General features: G+C 42.4%; 1 protein-coding gene across 3 annotated transcripts in view; it reads right to left on the reverse strand.

The window, feature by feature from the left end:
- SMARCC1 (SWI/SNF related, matrix associated, actin dependent regulator of chromatin subfamily c member 1) overlaps positions 1 to 19,749 on the reverse strand; it is a 173,938-nt gene that overhangs the window by 37,872 nt on the left and 116,317 nt on the right. For 2 of the 3 annotated variants that reach the window (XM_059389605.1, XM_059389607.1), the window contains exons 22-24: positions 8,801 to 8,856; positions 6,301 to 6,415; positions 5,067 to 5,221 (exon numbers count right to left, since the gene is read on the reverse strand). In XM_059389605.1, the coding sequence (XP_059245588.1) occupies positions 5,067 to 5,221; positions 6,301 to 6,415; positions 8,801 to 8,856 (326 nt within the window). The remainder of the gene's footprint in view (positions 1 to 5,066; positions 5,222 to 6,300; positions 6,416 to 8,800; positions 8,857 to 19,749) is intronic. The other variant, XM_059389606.1, reaches the window with a different exon arrangement.

Below are 19,749 nucleotides of genomic sequence, written 5' to 3' on the forward strand. Positions count from 1 at the left end.
ATCATTATTGGAATCAGAAATCTAAAAGACAACTGAGAGCAAACAGAACAGGATTTGAAAAAAGAATGGTTTCTCATCTCTACTTGCTCCATCAAGGATTTGAAACTAGAAAATGGCTTCAGAACAAAGATAAAATCCAGAGTACAACCAGCTGATCATGACCCTAGAGTAAACAGCTCAAGGTATGGCTGTAAGAGCTTCCGAACCAAGAGCATGGTAGGATTTTGAAGAATCATAAGGGTATGCCTGCTTCATTGACGCTCTCTACTAGATGGGAGGACCTCCAAGTATCTTTCTTTCTTTCTTTTTTTTTTTTTTTTTAAAGATTTTATTTATTTATTTGGCAGACAGAGATCTCAAGTGGGCAAAAAGGCAGGCAGACAAAGAGAGATGAGGAAGCAGGCTCCCAGCTGAGCAAAAAGCTGGATGAGGGGCTCTATCCCAGAACCCTGGGATCATGACCTGAGCTGAAGGCAGAGAGGCTTTAACCCACTGAGCCACCCAGGCACCCCACCTCCAAGTATCTTTAAGAACATGTCTCCTATAATCTATATTAACTATACAATTTTTTTAAAAGGATTTTATTTTTATTTGTCAGAGAGAGTGGGAGAGCGCGCGTGTGCGCACAGGCACACAGAATGGCAGGCAGAGGGAGAAGCAGGCTCCCTGCCAAGCAAGGAGCCCGATGTGGGACTCGATCCCAGTACACTGGGATCATGACCAGAGCTGAAGGTAGCCGCTTAACTGACCCAGGCGTCCCTATTATTACCATTAACTAATGTTTTCATTAAAATTTGCAGTTTTCAATCAGCCATGATTTCCGCCCTCCCCATCCCCAATCTATGCTTTCCTTCTGGGACTCTTACTGTAGGTCAAGAAAGTCCCTTGGCAGCAAAACTGGACTGCTTTTTTAATGGAAAAGGAAAATGATTCAGAAGGCAGAATCCAAAGCCCAGAGCCCAGCACAGAACTCTGGTGAACAAAGACCCTGGAAATGTGCACCTGACTAGATCTGAAAGTTGCTATGAACCACAGGTACACTCTTGGTGCCTCCTATTTTCACCCTACCTGAATGTGAGCAGTTTTTCTCCACGAGTCTTACCACTGTTATGTCCGTCCTCAAATTTTTCCAACTGGGAAGACCAACATCTAAGGTACTGTACATTTGTGGTACAAACATTTGGGAAAAAGTTGACCATTTTCACAAAATGGTGAAAGACCATTCCTAAGGAGCTTCATCTGTACCGGGACTTCTTTAGAGAAGATCTCAGACTCCTAGCCTTAGCCTGTTATCATGAACATTAGACAATGGAAAATTTACTTTTTAACCAGGAGCCCCTGACTCTTAACATACCGGCTTTACTGAACTTAAGAATGATGAACTCTGCGAGTGTGCCACAGGCGCAGGGTATGCAGAGAAACAACCACAAAAAGATTAATGATAACAAAGAGGCAGCCTGGTTGTAAGAGAGATGAATTTTACATAGCAAAGCACAGATTTCAGCTAGCAGACTAAGAGCAGACTCTGTTTAGTTATGTACGGATGAAAGTGAATAGGGCTAACTGTAGGCAAAATGAGCAAATAGGCCAATTTTCCCTTCTGTCTTCTCAGTAAGACAGATAAGAAGTAAGTAAGAAGATACGGTTTCAATAATCAACGCGTTTGATGTCAATCGATTTCAGTCAATACTTAATGTGGTAAAGCCTTAGGACTATAATGTACAAGGAAAAATTACCCATCTCCAGATGAAATTTCAAGCAAAAGGGAGCAAGAGGTGTATCACTGAGGGGCGAGAGAATCTCCTGTTACTCCAGAACTAACACCCGGTAACCATGAAGACCAATCTACTTTGGGCATTTCAAGGCACATGGGCATGGGATGGTGACAGAATCAGTCTGAAGGAAACGTCTGTGGTCTTAAGAAAATGTGATCTCTGCTATCTGGGAAGAACTGAATCCTCTTGCTGCTGAAAAAAGAGAACATATTCCAGTTTGGGGGTTTCTGGTTTATTCCAGCAATAGTTCCGGGCTCTTCCTTTCAGCTAAACCTAAGCACCCAGATGGAAGGGAGGTAAAGCACCCGGCCAATGGCGTTCCTTCTCACACCCACACACCGCTCCTCAGGTGGGTCAATTCACAGCTTGTCAGTAGGTGCAACGAAGAAATGGATATGCTGCTGAAGAGTCCCGCATATGGCAAGGATGGGGAAAAGCCAGAAAGCAGGCCCACCCTCCCCGGGTGTTGTGGAGCTAGAGGCAGAACCTGTAATTACCACTCCATGTCAGTGTGACAAACAATTAAAATGTATCAAGGAAAACACTTAATAACAAAGCTGTTTATAGATACAGAAGAACAAAAAGAGAATAAGAGAAAACTTGGATTGGCTAGATAAGCTGTACTAATTACAGTCATTTCAGTGAATTCCTTACCCGTAATTCGCATGTAGCACAAAGATGATTATGTGTGCTGTGAAATGCATGGGACCCAGCTGTAAGTGGCACTCACCAGTTCACGCGTGCCAAGTCATGCATCACACGCATGTGCATCACTCACGGATCTGTGGAAGACGCAGCTGTCATGAGAATAAAGAGCTAAGTTCCCAGTTACCAGAAATAAGAGTGAGTGAGTGAAAATTCAATGACCCGGAAAGAAAATGTTCTCTGGACTCTCCTAAACCTTGTGCAGAACATTGAAGCACCAGGGCAATGGATCCATAAAAGCAGTTTCTCTACAGTAAATCAATCCAAAGAAATCCTGGCAAGGTAGTGAGGAATGCACAATACACACACTTTTGTGCCCAAAGCTGCATGTCTTAACAGCTACGAAGCCGTGATTCCATCCGCTACAAAACATCATGAGGCCTCTGTAAAATGTTTTATGGAGCCTGCCATTTATTAGTAACTTCTCTGGCAACCAACAGTGAAGAGACATGGTGGCAGAGGATGAAGACACAACAGGAGGGCAAGGGAAACATCTCTGTGAGAGGGAAGTGGGTCCCAAAGAGCCCAGCTGGAGATGTCACAGCGGGTTCTGTCCAGGAGAACTTGGAAGAGACAGTCCAGGTCAGGCAGCCAAGAAATTACGCTTGAGAACCGAGAAGGGTCCTGAGCACGAAAAACTCATGAATTCCACACTAAAGACTTTGAAATTTTAGCCTGAGACAATTAGAGAGCTTATTTAAGAAAGTATCATGTTCTTGTTTGTGTTTTTAAAGATTTTTCTGCACATCATATGATTCTGTTTATATAAAGTCAACAAAGCAGAAAGTAATCCATGGCATTAGGAGACAGGCTAATAACCACTCTTGGGATGGGGGAGCAGTAACTAGAAGGGAATATGAGGAAGCTTCTGGAAGGCTACGAATGTTATGCTGCTTGATGTGGGTGTTGTCTGTGAGCCCATAGGTGGGCTCAGTCTGTGAAAAACTCAGTAGCTGTAGACGTATATTCAACAGACTTATTCAAATCTAAGCTATACTTCAACAGACAATTTTAAAAACAAAAAAGATTCCTCTGGCTGCAAACAGAGAATGGGCTGAAAGACAGAGGCAACAGATGATGCGAGCAGCCTAAGGGAGCAGTGAAGGGACTGGGCATCACCAGGGACCCAAACGCACCAGGAAGAGTTGGGGGCTTAGCAGCTGTGGAAAGTGAAAGAACGAGAGGAGACAGAGAGGACCCCAGGCTGTGAGTCTAAAGATTGGGGTGATGGTGTGCTGTCTCCTGGTAAAGGTCACAAAGGACAGAAGCCCTCCTGGCCTCCAGCTCATTTGTGAGACAGGCCCAAGGATGTCCTTAAGGTCCCTGGTGACAGCTGGAACAACTAGGACTCAGCTCAGAGACAAGGAGGTGCCAAAGAGTTCAATCTGGTAGAAGAAAGGGAGGCTACAAAAGCTGCTTCTGACGAAGGATTAAAACCAAATGGACAAGAAACCACCAAGAGTGCACCTCAGCAGTCCCCAGAGGTAGGGGAAGGTAGAGGAGAGAGAACACCTAATACTGCAACCAAATCACCCCAAAAATCAGGAGGCACCTTGGGAAAAGACTAGAAGGGCTGAACATGCAGGTCCTCCAGCTACTGTAACAGGAACCCGCAGCTGGGGAAGCCATCTGGATGGACTGGCAACACCCCTCCTCCTCTTGGGCAGCACCTATGCCTGACGGTGGGCACTCAACACGGAGGTCTCGTGGTCTGAACTGGGTCATCTGCGGGTCTGTTATAAATCACACATCACGGATTAAGCACTTGGAGGAAAAGTCTGCAGCAGCTGAACAGTCTGTGGGTAGTAAAGACCATGAAAGACTCTCTTTACCCATGGATTAAGAACAGCTCAAGATAAAACGATTAGGTATGTTCCAGTCAATACTGCTCAAAACGTGGGAACCTACAATGGCAGGTGACTACTTCAGAGGCTAAGATGGAGAGGAGGTGAAAAGGTTTTATGAAAACTTCACTTACTCATGCCTGGAAGGCTTTAAAATGCTAAATTAACACAAAGTGAGGAAAATAACATTCTCCTTTCTTCTTAAATATGCCGCGGAGCCAATACTAGGTTATAAATAGAGAAAACCACCCCCAGAAAAGCTGGCAAATTCAAGAAGAAAAGGAGTTATTTTAGGTCCTCCCTCTCTCCTTTCAGTCTGTTAAGAGCAGGGTGAAGTATTTATACAAGGAACCAGATTTTTGTCTTAAAAATCACAAATATTTCAATCGAGCAGAAATTGGAACAACAGTCCAAGACAAGCTCTGCAGGCCAGGCCAGCACGAGGGATGCTAAGTTCTGCTCCCCATCCCTGCAGGGTCCACAAGCTGAGAGCTGAGTGTGCACAGAGCAGCACAAGGAATGCCTGGAAGGCAGCCCCCCAACACCTTTCAAGACCAGATCTGTGACTCGCACCCCGTCCCCCACCCCCGCCTCCTGCCTGTAAATTCTTAACCTAGAAATGCCAGTCAAGCAGTCATCTCCTGTTGGGTGCAAGGCTCTTTGTACTAACGTTCCCAGTAACTAAAAACAAGGCGACCATTCACGGCCGAAGGGAGCCTGGCAAGGGCTGTGAGTGGCAAACCTTGGCTTTGGTTGCAGCTGAGGCGAGAGCAGCTGCTGCGGCCGTGGCCACATTTCCTTCGGAAATTTCATGTTCTACTTTCTTCTTCCCGAGATCACTTTCTCTTTCTTTACAAGTATCAGTGAGTTCCTTGTTCTCTTCAGTTTCCTTTTCTTCTGAAAGAAATCAGAAAGCTTTATTGCCAGGTGCCCAGACTCAGTAAGCCGCCATACTTCTCACCTCCGGCACATGACAAACTAGGACTATGGTTACAAAGAGATCGCAGGGTCGGCGCCTTCTTTTTGAATGCAGAATCATTCCATGTATGTAAATGTGCCTCTATCCGAGACGGATTTTCTAAATACTACATTTGCCTCCCCTTCATTTCTCTAAGCATTCTATGTAGTTCCCGGAGATATAAAGGGAACTAAGCCCAAAGACCAACAAGATCAGTCACTGCGCTGCTCTGGGAGACCCTGGTGTCTGCAGGAAATCAGAAGCGGAGAACAAAGCACTTCCGCAAGCTTTCTGAGATGGGCACGATGGATCCACCAGCCACTGACTCAGAGACCAAAATGGCAGGTCTGCATGGTGCTTCAGCCACACCGAACAACTTGCCTGTCTACACGCTACTGACACAAGGCAGCCACTAGCATTAGCACTGGTGCCTTAGGAGCAAAATAAAACTCAAACGCTAATGCATATTTACTGTTACATTAAGAAACAAACACAAGGGGCGCCTGAGTGGCTCAGTGGGTTAAAGCCTCTGACTTCGGCTCAGGTTATGATCCCAGGGTCCTGGGATCAAGACCCGCATTGGCTGTCTGCTCTGCGGGGAGAGCCCACTTCCTCCTCTCTCACTCTCTGCCTGCTTCTCCGCCTACTTGTGATCTCTGTCAAACAAATAAATAAAATCTTAAGAAAACAAAAGAAACAGCATGAGTAAGGAAATATTACTTTGTAATTAAACTGCCTACACTTCTCCAGTGCTTTTTAATTTCACATAATGAAGTCTAAAAAGGGGGTACCAGGGTGGCTCAGTCAGTTAAGCATCCAACTCTTGATTTTGGCTCAGGTCATGATCTTGGCGTCATGAGATCAAGTCCCCCATCGGGGTCCACACACAGCGCGGAGTCTGCTTGAGATTCTCTCCTTCTTCTTCTACCTCTCCTTTAGCTCTCTCTCTCTCAAATAAATAAAATCTTTTAAAAAATAAAATAAAATAAATACAGTCTAAAGAGTTTCCTTGAATTACCTGATTTGGTATCCTCACTAACTTCACTGTCCTGCTCCTTCTCACTGTTTTTTTCATTTTCTCCATCTTGTGCTTTGTCACCTTCATCTGTTTCATTTTCTCCTTTGTTTTCTGCCTATAAGGGGTACAAAAGAAGAGAAGAGTGAGGAAAACAGTCCTTCTAAAGTGACATTACCTTAGAGTAACAAAAGCCTCTACTATTTTTGCAGGAAATGAACTGGGTTCAGAAGGGTCTTAGAGGAGCTGGAAAAGAAATTAATAAATTTGAAGAAATACCTTTTACTTCCTCAATACCTGAGTGCTCACAAATCAATACAGCTCGCCCTCTCTGTGCCCTCTATTATAAAGCCAGGGTCACAATGTCCAAAGGATGTCATGGAAATTCATGTATATTGCTTTCTGGTTAAACAGAGAAAGGCTTCATAAATAAACAAATGAATTATCAAATACCTGTCCAAAAGGACCAAGAGCATTTAAACTGATTAACACAGAAGCAAGATGGAATGCTACCAAAATAAAAAAGCTGACAAAGCCCTTTAATATAGTCATTTGCTAATGGTTTTTGGGAAGAGCTACAATAGGGCATCAGTGACTATGCTCTGGGGACTGAAAACTTCAATTCCTCCATTCAGAATGAGGTTTCATTTACAGATTTTGAAATCCCTGTGACTTTGGACAAATCATGTAAACACTGTCTATAAAATGAAGAGATTATCACTGACGTGATGGGATTGTTTAGAAACCAGATGAATTCATAAAAGCATTAATGTAAAAGCACAAAGCATAATATTTAGAACAGTATAAGAACTGTAATTTTACTATTATCCGATCCTTATCTACGTACAATTTTAAAACAACACATGCAATCGAGACCTTAAATCCCAGCTTGTATATGTTCAGTCAAATAGTGAATGCATATTTATCGTGTACTCCTGAAGTATACTGAAGTATAGCTGGCATACAAGGTTTTATTAGGTTCAGGGGTACAACACTAATGATGCGACAATTCAATATATTACACAATGTTATGATAAATCTAGTTACTGTCACCATACATTATTATAGTATTGGCCATATTCACTATGCTGTGCTTTTCAATCCCCTGACTTATTTTTTAATGGGAAATTTGCACCTTAATCCTCCTTCACCTACTTTGCCCATCTCTCTAACACCCTTCTCCCCTGGCAATCGCCAGTCTGTTCTCTGTATTTATGGGGCTGTTTCTGTTTTGTTTTTTTAGATTCCACATTAAGTTAAATATTAAAAGAAGCTGTCTTTCTCTGTCTGACTTATTTCACTTGGTATAATACCCTCTAGGTCCATTCATGTTGTTGTGAATGGCAAGACTGGATTTTTATGACTGGGTAATACTATTCCTGTTGTGTGAGAGATACACACCGCTTCTCCATTATCCATTCATTTATCAGTGGATATTCGTGTTGCCTCCATGTCTCAGCATTATAAATAATACTGCAGTGAACACAGGGGGTGCACCTGTTTTTGAATTAGTGTTTTCGTTTTCTTGGGATAAATACCCAGTAGCGGAATTGCTGGATCATATGGTAGTTCTACCTTTAACTTTCTGAGGAAGTTCCACAGTTTCCAGAGTGCCTGAACCAAACTGCATTCCCATCAACAGTGCACAAGGGTTCGTTCTCCCCACACTGTTGCCAACACTTGCTGTCTTTTTGTTATTAGCTTTTCTGATTGGTGCGAGCAGTTTCTCACTGTAGTTTCGATTTGCATTTCCCTGATGATGAGTGATACCGAGCATCTTTTTATGTGTCTGCTGGCCATCTGAATGTCTTCTTTGGAAAAAGTGTCTATTCAGGTCCTTTGCCCATTTTTAAATCATGTGTCCCTGATCTTGAGGATGCTGTGAGGTCCTGTTCTGCCACACTCACTGGGCATTTAGAGCCTCTTTGAGTTGGAGAGTGGGTCATGAACACGGGGCACTCTGTTGACGCCTTCTGTACCCTGGCGTCCGCATCCCTCCCCCACGGCCAATGGGATCTTTGAGTCCCTCACCTCTACTTCAGTTTCAGTCTTTACAGTGCTACCTGCTCTTTAAAACCTACCTCAAATACAACCTTCTCACTAAGACTTTACTAATTATTTTCCTGCTGGCAGTTAACTCTCCTACAAAAATCCCTTAATATTCTGTAATTCTCTTCTGGCACAAGTACAGGACCAAACCCTATAATTCAATATTCATAAAAACCACAATTTTGTATTCATTTTCCCAACTGTGCCTGAAAGGGATATAAAAGGAAAGGTTGGGGAGTGGATAAGTCTTCCCTGAATGTGTAAGTGAAAAATGTCCTCTGCTATGCTTTGTGAGACTTATACCTTAAACCAGCAAAGTCCAATGGCTGACAGAATCATTTGTAGTTCCCTGAAAGGGATCAAAGATCAAAATAAACCCAACCGTTATGCTATGAAAGGCATGCTCTCTCTGTGTCTTTTCTGTGGTAGGAGAATTCAAACACATAGACTTCACCTTTTCAGGCTGCTGACCATCAGTATCTGTTTCCATTTTGTCCTCTTCAGCCCCTTCTACAAGGAGAAGAATAAGAACAAGTAACACAATATGTAACAAAGGTAAAAGCGATCATACAGCTGTGATGTTTGAAATACAAGTATGCACCATAATATGGACAAGTCTCACAACCGTAAGGTTAACATGAGAAGTCTAGCATAAAACACAGACTTTATGATTATATTAATTTCAAAGTTCAAAAACAGAAGAAAGTAATCAATGTGTTAGAGATGAGGACAGTGATTAACCAGGGAAGGGGTGGGCAGACAAGCAGTGAGTTTTGGCGTGGGGTGGGGTGGGGTGGGGAACAGGCTGAGGTGCTGGTAATGATCTGCTTCTTGATCTTGGGGCTGCTTATGTGAATGCGTTTAATTTGTGAAAATGCATGGAGCTGTGTACTGAGGGGTTTTATTGTTCTGCATGCATAAAAATAATAGCCTCAAAAAAATTTTAAGTACGAAAAAGCAAAAAAGAGTCCCAAGTAACTTATTACTATTTAACCAATGCTTAAGGAGTATGTATTTTGAGTATTTCATGTTGGAGAAATAATGCTGAACCTCCAGGACCTCACATTCTGGCTGGGGAAGACACAAAGCAAGAAGTCCATCGTGGACATGTATGTAGGAGATGCTGTGAGAAGCACAGAGGGCACGACTGTTTCAGTTGGGGAAGAATAAACGATTACAGCCATGCAGACATGGCTGGGGTTGGGGGTGGGTAGTACAAGATAGAGAAAGACATTTTAAAGGAAGAGACAGAAAGATTCAAGGGCATGGGGAAAATGGGAGTTCTTGGTGATGACTAGGAAGGGGGCGATGAGAGAGGAGAGATGAGAAGGAGGGACATATGCAGGTAAGGGCCTCAGGAGGAAGACCCCTGAATGTGGTACTAAGGGAGTCTTAACTATATGCTGTAGCTAGGAAGTTAATGAAGATTTTAAAAACAAAATACAATTAGATAAATATTTTTGCTTTTAGAATTTTATACAGAAACAAATATTTCACACATAATGAGGGTTTGCTGTGGTTTTAAATAAAAACATTCAAATATCCTACAGCTTTCATTTGAATATTATCCTCTTGTAAATGGCAAGACTAACAGCATTTATCCTCAATGAGAATACTTAAAACATATCTAAACAAACATATTTAAAACTAATCGTGTTAAAGTTATTGAATAGGAAAATCCCTCTTGCTCTAATTCTTGCAGATGGAAGCAAACCTTGCTTGCAGAATTCGGGGACATGACAGTCCGGGATATCACGAATCTTGCATAAGGTAGATTACCACCTTCCAAAAAATGCCAGAAGACTACAGTGCCAGGAGTGGGGCCAGAGTGTGGAAGGAGTGGAGCCAGGGTCACACCCAGACCTATTTGCTTAGAGGAGCTCAGCATCAGGAAGCTGAGTCCTGGACCAGCCAGATCCAGGGCAGGAGAAGAAGCCCGGGATTCTACAGAGCTGGCCAGAGGAGGTGGCCAAATGAGATCTCAAGCCAGGGGCAATCCCTGGCTACTAAGAGAAACAGAATCCTCTGCAGTTTTTCCAATCCCAGTTGTAGCCATCCAAGTAATGAGCTCACAAAGAGCAGAGCTAAACACCAAAATAGGAAGCCACAAAAACTGAGCAGAAACATTAATCGACAGTTTCAGCACTCAAGGATTACTACCAAGATGAGATCTGCCAGATCCCGAATCTAGCACAGCTGTCAATGCAACAGATCATTAAAAGAGAGAATAATAAAGATCTCCAACCAACAAAAGCATATTAGAGATAGATGTGCAGAGATTGTTTTAGAAACCCAAAAGATCAAAAAATTTTCTAGAAATAAAACAAAGGGAAACAGATTAAACCAGGTAAAAAGAAAAGTACAAAGCTATAAAACACCTCTAAAGAAATGATCCATACGGAGACCATGAAAATGGGAAATACAAAAGCATAAGGAAAGGTAAGCCAGGCAAAAGCCAATCCAAGGAATGGTGCTGTTTTCACAGTACTGTTACTTAATACAGGCATCAAGAACAGAGCACTGTTCGAAATGGAGGGTGACAATGTGATGAAGAAAAGGCTTAATTCACCAGAAAAATTTAACTTTTCATACTTTTAGGAACCTAATAAAAGTGTCAAAACTACATAATGCAAAAGCTGACAGAACAGCAGGACAGAAATGAAAATATGCCTCACAGTGGGGATTTGAATATACTTTACTCAATTAAGATCAACAGTGGATGTAAATGCAGCAAGCTGGTTTTATGCTCACCAGAGAATACACACGTATTTAATTTCAACCTCACATGTTACATTTAAAAATACTGGTCACAAATTAAGTAAAGAGTAAACTTTAACAGATTTCAAAAAGTCAGTGACACACATCCCAAGGTTTCTAACCGTAATGCAATGAAATTAAGTTTAAAATATTCAGATAAATTTCTCTGGGCTTAGAAATGTAATTTTGGGAGTCAGTAAAAATAGCATGAAGAAGTAAATATAGAGGCTTCTTAAACTTGTATCAGAAAAACAAAAAAAGCTTGATGTTTACACACTCTTTATTCTTGAGAAGCAGAAAAAGAACAACAGAATATAGAAGATACAGAGAAAAACACAACAAGGATAAAAATCACAGCAATAAAAAACAAAAATACGATAGAGTTAAAACATAAAACAGAAAGACTTGATATACCCCAAACTTGGTTCTTTGAAATAATAAAGTCGATAAACTGATGTGATAGATCAAGAAAAGACAAAGAAAGCACAAATTAATTGTGTAAGGACTGGAAAAAGGGTCATAACTATTAATAGGGAAAGGTCAAATTGGAAGCGACAAAGAACTCCCAAAAACCTTATGCCAGGGGTGCCTGGGTGGCTCAATGGGTTGAAGCCTCTGACTTCGGCTCAGGTCATGGTCTCAGGATCTTGGGATGGAGATCTTTAAAGATTTTGTTTATTTATTTGACAGAGATCACAAGTAGGCAGAGAGGCAGGAGGAAGCAGGCTCCCAGCCGAGCAGAGAGCCCAATGCAAGGCTCTATCCCAACACCCCAGGATCATGACCTGAGCCAAAGGCAGAGGCTTTAACCCACTGAGTCACTCAGGTGCACCCTCCATGCTGCCAGAGTGACTGTAGCCCAAAGTAGTCAACTAAGAAAATGAAGCAAGCAGTTTTGATTGTAGAGAATAGAACTGTATACCTGAAAGAATTTGCCAAAAAAGTTACTTGAAATCATCTCAGGGCAAGGTGGTTAGCTATAGAATTAACATATAGAAGCAACCACTTCCCACATGGTAAAAACCAATTCTAGATAAAGACACATGAAAACAGCAAAACCTGAACTCTATTTTCAACATAACACAAAAAGTGCTAATCATAAAGGACTAATTAACTTCACTCTATTATTTTATTATTTTTAAAAATAGATTTTATGGGGCGCCTGAGTGGCTCAGTGGGTTAAAGCCTCTGCCTTCGGCTCGGGTCATGATCCCAGGGTCCTGGGATCGAGCCCGGCATCGGGCTCTCTGCTCAGCGGTGAGCCTGCTTCCTCCTCTCTCTCTGCCTGCCTCTCTGCCTACTTGTGATCTCTGTCTGTCAAATAAATAAATAAAACCTTTAAAAAAAATAGATTTTATTTGTTTGTTTAAAAAAGAGAGAATGTGAGTGGTGGGAGGAGCAGGAAGAGGGAAAGAATCTCAAGCCGACTCCACGCTCAGAACAGAGCCTGATGAGGGGGTGCTCTCGATCCCACAACCCTGAGATCATGACCTGAGCCGAAATCCAACCGAGCCACCCAGGAGCCCCAACTTCACTCTATTAATAAAATCAAGGACTCCTTTTCATTAAAAGTTGCTCCCCAAAAGGGAGAAAACACAGGTAGCACAGCAACTAGAGCAGTGTATCAGATTTATAAATAGCAAATCATAAAAACTATTAATTAAAAAGTGAGCAAAAGACAAAGTAGTTATGTTACAGAATGATGTGTGTATGACCAGGAAACAGAAGATACTCAAATGAGTTACAGAGGAGTGTAATTTAAAATGACAACGGACTGGGGCCTGGGGTGACCCAGTCTTTAAGTGTCTCTTTGGCTCAGGTCATGATCCCAGGAGTCCTGGGATCCAGCCTTATATTGGACTCCCTGCTCTGTGGAGAGCTGGCTTCTCCCTTGCCCTCTACCACTTCCCCTGGTTATGCGGTCTCTCAAATAAATAAATAAAATCTTTTAAAAATAAAAAAAATAAAATAAAATAAAATGGTATGTTACTTTATACCCGCTATATCCCCAGAGCCTAACACTAGGAAGTGTATGATTGAGTGTTATGGTCCAAGTGTCAACTGACACATACACTCACTCACTCTGGGGAAAAAAATCAGAATTTCCTAAAACCCTACAACTCACAGGATTACTCCACAACAAAGAAAGAAGTTACACAAGAATGATCAAGGTTCAACATTCAAAATATTCAATGCTCTAAATTTCTTCCACCAAAAAATCCAGCTTATGAAAAAGTAACAACCAGTTTAAACAGAGGGCCGCTAAATGATGCCAACTCCTTGTCCCAGTGTGACAACCGGTCCACCAAGCACCCTTGGAGAAGCGTCTCATCTCAGTAAAACCCGGCACAGAGGTGTCTCGTGAGGTACAAACAAGACTGGACATCCACGTTTGAGATGCAACAAACAGAAACAACCCAAAACGGCCATCCAGTAATGGAAGGACAGATGATTAAAGTGGGTTACATCACACCACAGCCTATTTCACAGCAGTGGACATAAATGAACTGTGCCGACCTATACACTGTAACTACACAGATATGCACCAAAAACCCAAGAGTAAGGAAAACAGTCTCAGAAGTACAAATAAACCATGTTTTATAAAGTTTAAAAACAAACAAAATTACATCTAACATATTCAGTACATCTTCCTTTGTGATAAGAGTCACTCAAAAAGCAGTCGAATGGTATTTCAAAATTTAGGATTCTCAGAAAAAGAAAAAGAAGAAAAAAAATTTAAAAAAATTTAGGATTCTCAGTGCTGGCAGTTGGGAAGCAAAAAGACAAGGGAGAGACAGAGATGTTGGTAATACTCTAATCCTTTTTTTTAAAAGATTATTTATTTATTTATTTGACAGACAGAGATCACAGGTAGGCAGAGAGGCAGGCAGAGAGAGAGGAGGGAAGCAGGCTCCCTGCTGAGCAGAGCGCCTGATGTGGGGCTCGATCCTAGGACCCTGAGATCAGGACCCGAGCCAAAGGCAGAGGCTTTAACCCACTGAGCCACCCAGGTGCTCCGTTAATGCTCTAATTCTTATTCAGATGAAATATACAGCATGTATTATGACCCATTAAGATATAAAAATAAAATCTGAACAAAAACCAAACAGATGGAGTTTAAAAAGAAAAAACAACAAATCTAACTTCACAAGTTACTGTTAATTGAATGGGCCTTAGGCCACCTTTGCTGAGTCAGCTTAATTACAGAGTGAGTATTATGTAGGAGGAGTGCAGTATTTTTTTTTTTTTTTTTAAAGATAATCAGCTTTTACAGGATGACCTGCAACCTATAGTTCCACATCCTAAAGAGGTTGTGGGTTGTCATTTAAAAGCTGATCATCAGTCACATTTGATATTAAATCTTTTTATTAGCTATGAGCCCATGATGAACAGTCACATAATATTAACACCTGTCCATACAATGATGGTACAGTTAAAGGGAAGAAACCTGCGGCCAGTGCTCAGACCTTTAATGAGATGTCTATTAAGAGTTAATTAGGAGTTGTGTGTTCCTCAAGATGCCATGTGGAGGAGTATGGAAAGTGGTTTCTATCCTACAAAACACTTTTTCAAGCTGCTTTTAGACATCTTCTTGGAAAAAGGAACACAAAACAACAGCTTTTCTTTGGTCTGAATTCTGGTTGGAAGCGTAACCGCTTAAGAGGTTGTACCCCTTCCCATATGCCATGTCGTCTTGTTGACGTCTATAAACTAGACGGCTGAGAATCCTTCCCTACAAATGTGTGGTCTGACCCATGTCTGCAGGGATAAATGAAGATGATACTAGAATGAATTTTTAAAAAGTTCCAAATTTAAGCAAGAAGGCACATAACACAAACCAGTGGGCCAATGCCAAACACAAAGGCGGAGAAAGCACAAAATCCTTTGACACATAACTAACTGAGCTAGGAGATACTGCCGGGCCAGCCAGGGGAAAATACCAGCATCACGGTTCACAGTCAGAGCTTATGCCAGAGAATAGCTCTCCTCTCCACATCTCTGCAGGGTGCATGAGGCTTAGCTGCCGCCAGCTCTCCCCAGCAGCACAGCACTGGCCCTGAGAGCAGCCTGGGACTGGAGTGTGGATGTGTTTCAATACAACTTTACAGACACTGAGACGTCAACGTCCTATAATTTGTACATCACAGAAGAGTACTCTTATTTTTTCCAACCATTTAAAAATGTAAAAACGACTCTCAGATATTACAGGCTAACTAAACGCAGGTGACAATCCGGATGTGGCCTAAGAACCAAAATTTCCTCGCCCCTACTCCAGAAGAAGTGGGTGAGTACTGGATCCAGACTGTCTAGGTTCAAATTCTGCCCCTGAAGTGGCTGCCCGAAGTGATCGTGGGCAAACTACTTAGCTGACCGGCACTTGGGTCTGTTTACCTACAAGAGGAGAACAATGACAGCACTCCTTCCTAAGAGCAGTGCTAATAGTGCTAATGATTAAACAAATTATTTCATGCAAACTTGCTCTGTAAGTGTTCAACGATATTAATGTTACTAGCATTAACTATGTTATTAGTTATTAACTAATGTTATTAGCATTAACTATGATATTAGTTATTAGGACTGCACCCTAGTCCTACCTCTCTACTAACAAGAGCTCTTGCCGTGGCTGGTGGCACTGCCTCAGTGACACCAACAGAGGGCTCTCATTCTGCCCTGAACTTCCAAAGGTCCTTCCCAATCTGACAGGCCCTCCGTGACTTTCCCTCCCCATGCGACTTTTAATTTTCCTTTAAAGGGTCAGTCATGAATCACTGGCCCTTGTCCCATTCTCTTAAAATGTTACTAATGGGTCAGAGATAGCTGACCGATCTGATTGACTGGGGGTCAGCAAACTACAGCCCTGCTGCCTATTTCTGTAAATATAGTTTCATTAGAATGCAGCCACACTTGTTTGTTTAAATATGGTCTACAGCTGCTTTTGCACTACAAAGGCAGGTCTGAGTAATTATGACACAGACTGTCTGGTTTGCAGGAGCCTGAAATTTTTATCATGGCTCTTTACAGAAAATGTTTGCTGAACCTTATGATAGTAAAGTTCATACTGTGACAATCCTGCTTATGAATACAGATACTGTGGAGGTCTGTAACTCTTAAGGTCTTAACGTTAATGCTGGGAATTGAGGGACACACCTGCAAACAGGGGGTATGACCAGAACCTGGGAGAATGACTACCAAGGTGGTGAGATTCTAGAGTGGTCCCATGGATCCCTAACTCATGGTTTTTCATGTCCTTGTACAGTACCCTCCCCCTGAGTGTTAGCAGCACCTGTGACGTGTTTCTTCCTTTTTTAAAAAATTAATTAATTTATATGACAGACTGAGATCACAAGCAGGCCGAGAGAGAGGGGGAGGCAGGTTCCTCGCCGAACAGAGCCCAACACGGGGCCCGATCCCAGGACCGAGATGACGACTCGAGCCAAAGGCAGAGACCTTAACCCAGTGAGCCACCCATGCGCCCCTATGACGTGTATCTAACCGACAGAGTAAGGGGAAGGCGATGCAATGTTCAGTTATATGAGGCCCCGTCTTTACTACACTCACTCTAGAAACTCTCCTTGAGGGCCTGATGCAGCAAGCTGCCCTGGTGGGGAAGCAGCTGGTGAGGAACAGTGGGTGGTGGCCTCTGGTCGTTGAGGGTAGCTTCCAGCCAACAGCCAGCAAGGAGCTGGAGCCTTCAGTTCTACAACTAGAAATAAATAAATTCTGACGACAGGAGTGAACACGGAAGTGGATTCTTTAGTAGCTGCGAACACAACCCAGCCATCACCTTGAGTGCAATCTCACAATATCCCCATCAGAGGGTCCCGTTAGGCCACGCACAAACTTTTGAATCATAGGAGCAATGAGACAATAAATATATCCAGTTTCAAGCCACCAGCTTTGTGATAACGGACTATGCAGCAATAGGAGACTATCTATACACCTCCTGGATGTTTGAACGAAACTCAACCAAGGCTGAGAGGCCAATTAGCTGGCAGCCACAAGATAACAGTATCTTCAGAGACCAGATTCAGGAAATGGTAATACCAGTCTGATTCCACTCTATTTCTTGCTCTGTCTCCCACCACAGTTGCAATACTGATCCCCCAACTGACTCCAGGCCTCCGCCTCCACGTTTGCCCAGTACCCCCAAACCTCCTTTAGCTGCATGTCTCTTTCACCCTTGGAGCGCTGAGCTTCTATCTCCTCCCACCCACCAGGCCAGAACACTGTCCTCCACGGGCACCACACCTTTCTCCTAGCTTTGGCAACCAAGTGCTTTTTAGTCCAGTGATAATACTGCCAGCAAAAGGAGAATGAGGAGATCTAGGAACCAGCCCCTAAGAGCTGAAAGAACCAGGAAAGGCAACTTGGAGGAGAGAACGAAATGCTTGCAAAAATAAAAAAGTGGAGTTACAAATAAGTAATGCTGCTTCTGGAAAAGAACTATGATTATTTGGTGGCAACTCTTCCATTTCCTGCCCGTCATCTGTAAACTGTCTGCAGGTACTTCCTAAAACAGACTGAATCCTGTTATTTCTTCTTCCTGGTGACTTCTTGATTTCTACAAGGTAAAAGCCCTTCAAAATCACCCCCTCCACACACATCTGTTCGGCTGCACTTGGTCACAGTACTTCGTGGTATTATTTCCAGAATATGCCACACACGCTCATCCTTTTTTTCCTCTTTCCTTACTGTTTAAAAGTTACTGCCTCTCTGAAGTCTTCCCTAAATGACCCAAACGTAACTGTTTCCTTCACTTGGGCCTCTACCTATATTTGTCTTTTGTCTTTCACCTCCCTCCCTCCCTTCCTTCTTTTCTGCCTCCCTTTCCTACCTACCTACTTATAATGTCTCCCCACCCTAACTGAATATTCTTCAAGGACAAATGTTTAAATCAGCAATTCAGAGTGTGGTCCAGGTACCACCCCCCCACCAACCATGGCAGAAAGGTCCCCAAGGTCAACACTATTTTTATAACAACACAAAGATGTTATTTGCCTTTCCACTCTCCTCTACTAAGAGTGGAGCATGGCTTTCCAGAAGCTGCATGACACACAATGAAGTCAGCTACAGGAACGTGCACCTGTGTACTGTTTTGGTTTCAAAGTTTCTGTTTTAATTTCAGATACAGTTAATATCAACAGATATAATTCAAATAAATTAAAGCATTTTGGTTCCTCATTATTTTTAAAGGGCATAAAGAAGGCTTGAGACCAAAAAAGTTTGAGAACTGCTAGTCCAATAATTTGTGTCTTGTCAAGGAACAGAGTAAAGCCGATGGTAGGAACTCACTCAACACTTCTGGGAAACAGACCATGTCATTCCCTGTAGTAGATCAGTACTCCGTAGAACTACCAGTATACAGTTCCAGCCTGCACCATCCGCTGTGACTCTGCTCCCATCTAGCTGAGCATCTGATCTCTCACTGTCCTTATCTGAACCCTGGGTTGCAGCTAAGCCAGTTTATGTCCCACCCTCTGTTACCATCTCTGTGCCTTTATTCACATTGCTCTGCACAACCGAATCCTTCCTCCAGCCTGGCTCACTGACATCCTAAACCTCCTTCCCATTGTTCAGTTCAAATCCTTTCTTTGTGAAGTCTTCCTCAGTCTAAACTTACATGTCCCTTCGTGCTAACTCTTACAGTCCTCCTTGAACAATTAATATTATGTATATCTATGCTTTATTATGGCCCTAATCCTTGAACACTGGATTATTTTTCTACACACATGTAGCCCATCACAAAAAACAGTCCCAATTAATAGAGTATTGTTGTTGTTGTTGTTTTTAAGACTTATTTGTTTGAGAGAGTGTGTGTAGTGAGGTGTGGAGCACGGGGAAAGGGAGAAGGAAAAAAGCAGACTCCCTGCTGACCACAGGGCTCCATCTCAGACCCTGGGATCATGACCTGAGCTGAAATCAAGAGTTGGATGCTTTACCAAGACTGAGCCACCCAGATGCCCCGAAGAGAGGGTATTACTTATGCCCTACATAGTAGCCTATAGCAAGACATCTCCATCAAGTAAACAAAAGGCCTAATTTGATAAAAGTCCCCAAAGGCATTATATAATTACATTATATAATGGAAGCCAATTTCTTCCTAAAAATACGTATCCTACCATTTAATAAATATGGGTCTTTAGCCAAGTCACTTAAATCCCAGCCAGCATTAGCTAGTCCTTAGAGGTTAAATGTCCAATTATAAGCTGCTAAGAAAAGGGACTCTATCCTTCTCTGCCTCTTGATATTTAGAAGAGCCCTTCAAACAGAATATTGACAAAGAGGACAGAGAAGCCACTCTACATGATGGAAGTCCCATAATCAAATACTGTTCCACTGTTTGCTTAGCTTCACCAGCCTAGCATATTTTCACACATGGTGTTCTAAAAGTGCCTGATTTTTAAAATGTTATGGAAATCCTCGTGATGAGAAGAATGAGGCTATTTATAAGCGATGACTAGTATCTTGAGGCAAGAACTAGAACAGTCACTTCTGGGTTTCCTGTTCCTAGAAAGTGACCCTTTCGACATTATTGTCAGGATGCTCTTAATCTCCTGATGGACTAGAGACTAGTTTTTAACTTTCCTAAAAACTAGAAGTGATTAATTGGGCTCTTCTACACAGAGGGGGGCCAATGGCTCAAGA

The sequence above is a fragment of the Mustela nigripes genome, chromosome 2 (assembly GCF_022355385.1).
Source record: "Mustela nigripes isolate SB6536 chromosome 2, MUSNIG.SB6536, whole genome shotgun sequence".
Classification (NCBI taxonomy): Eukaryota; Metazoa; Chordata; class Mammalia; order Carnivora; family Mustelidae; genus Mustela; species Mustela nigripes.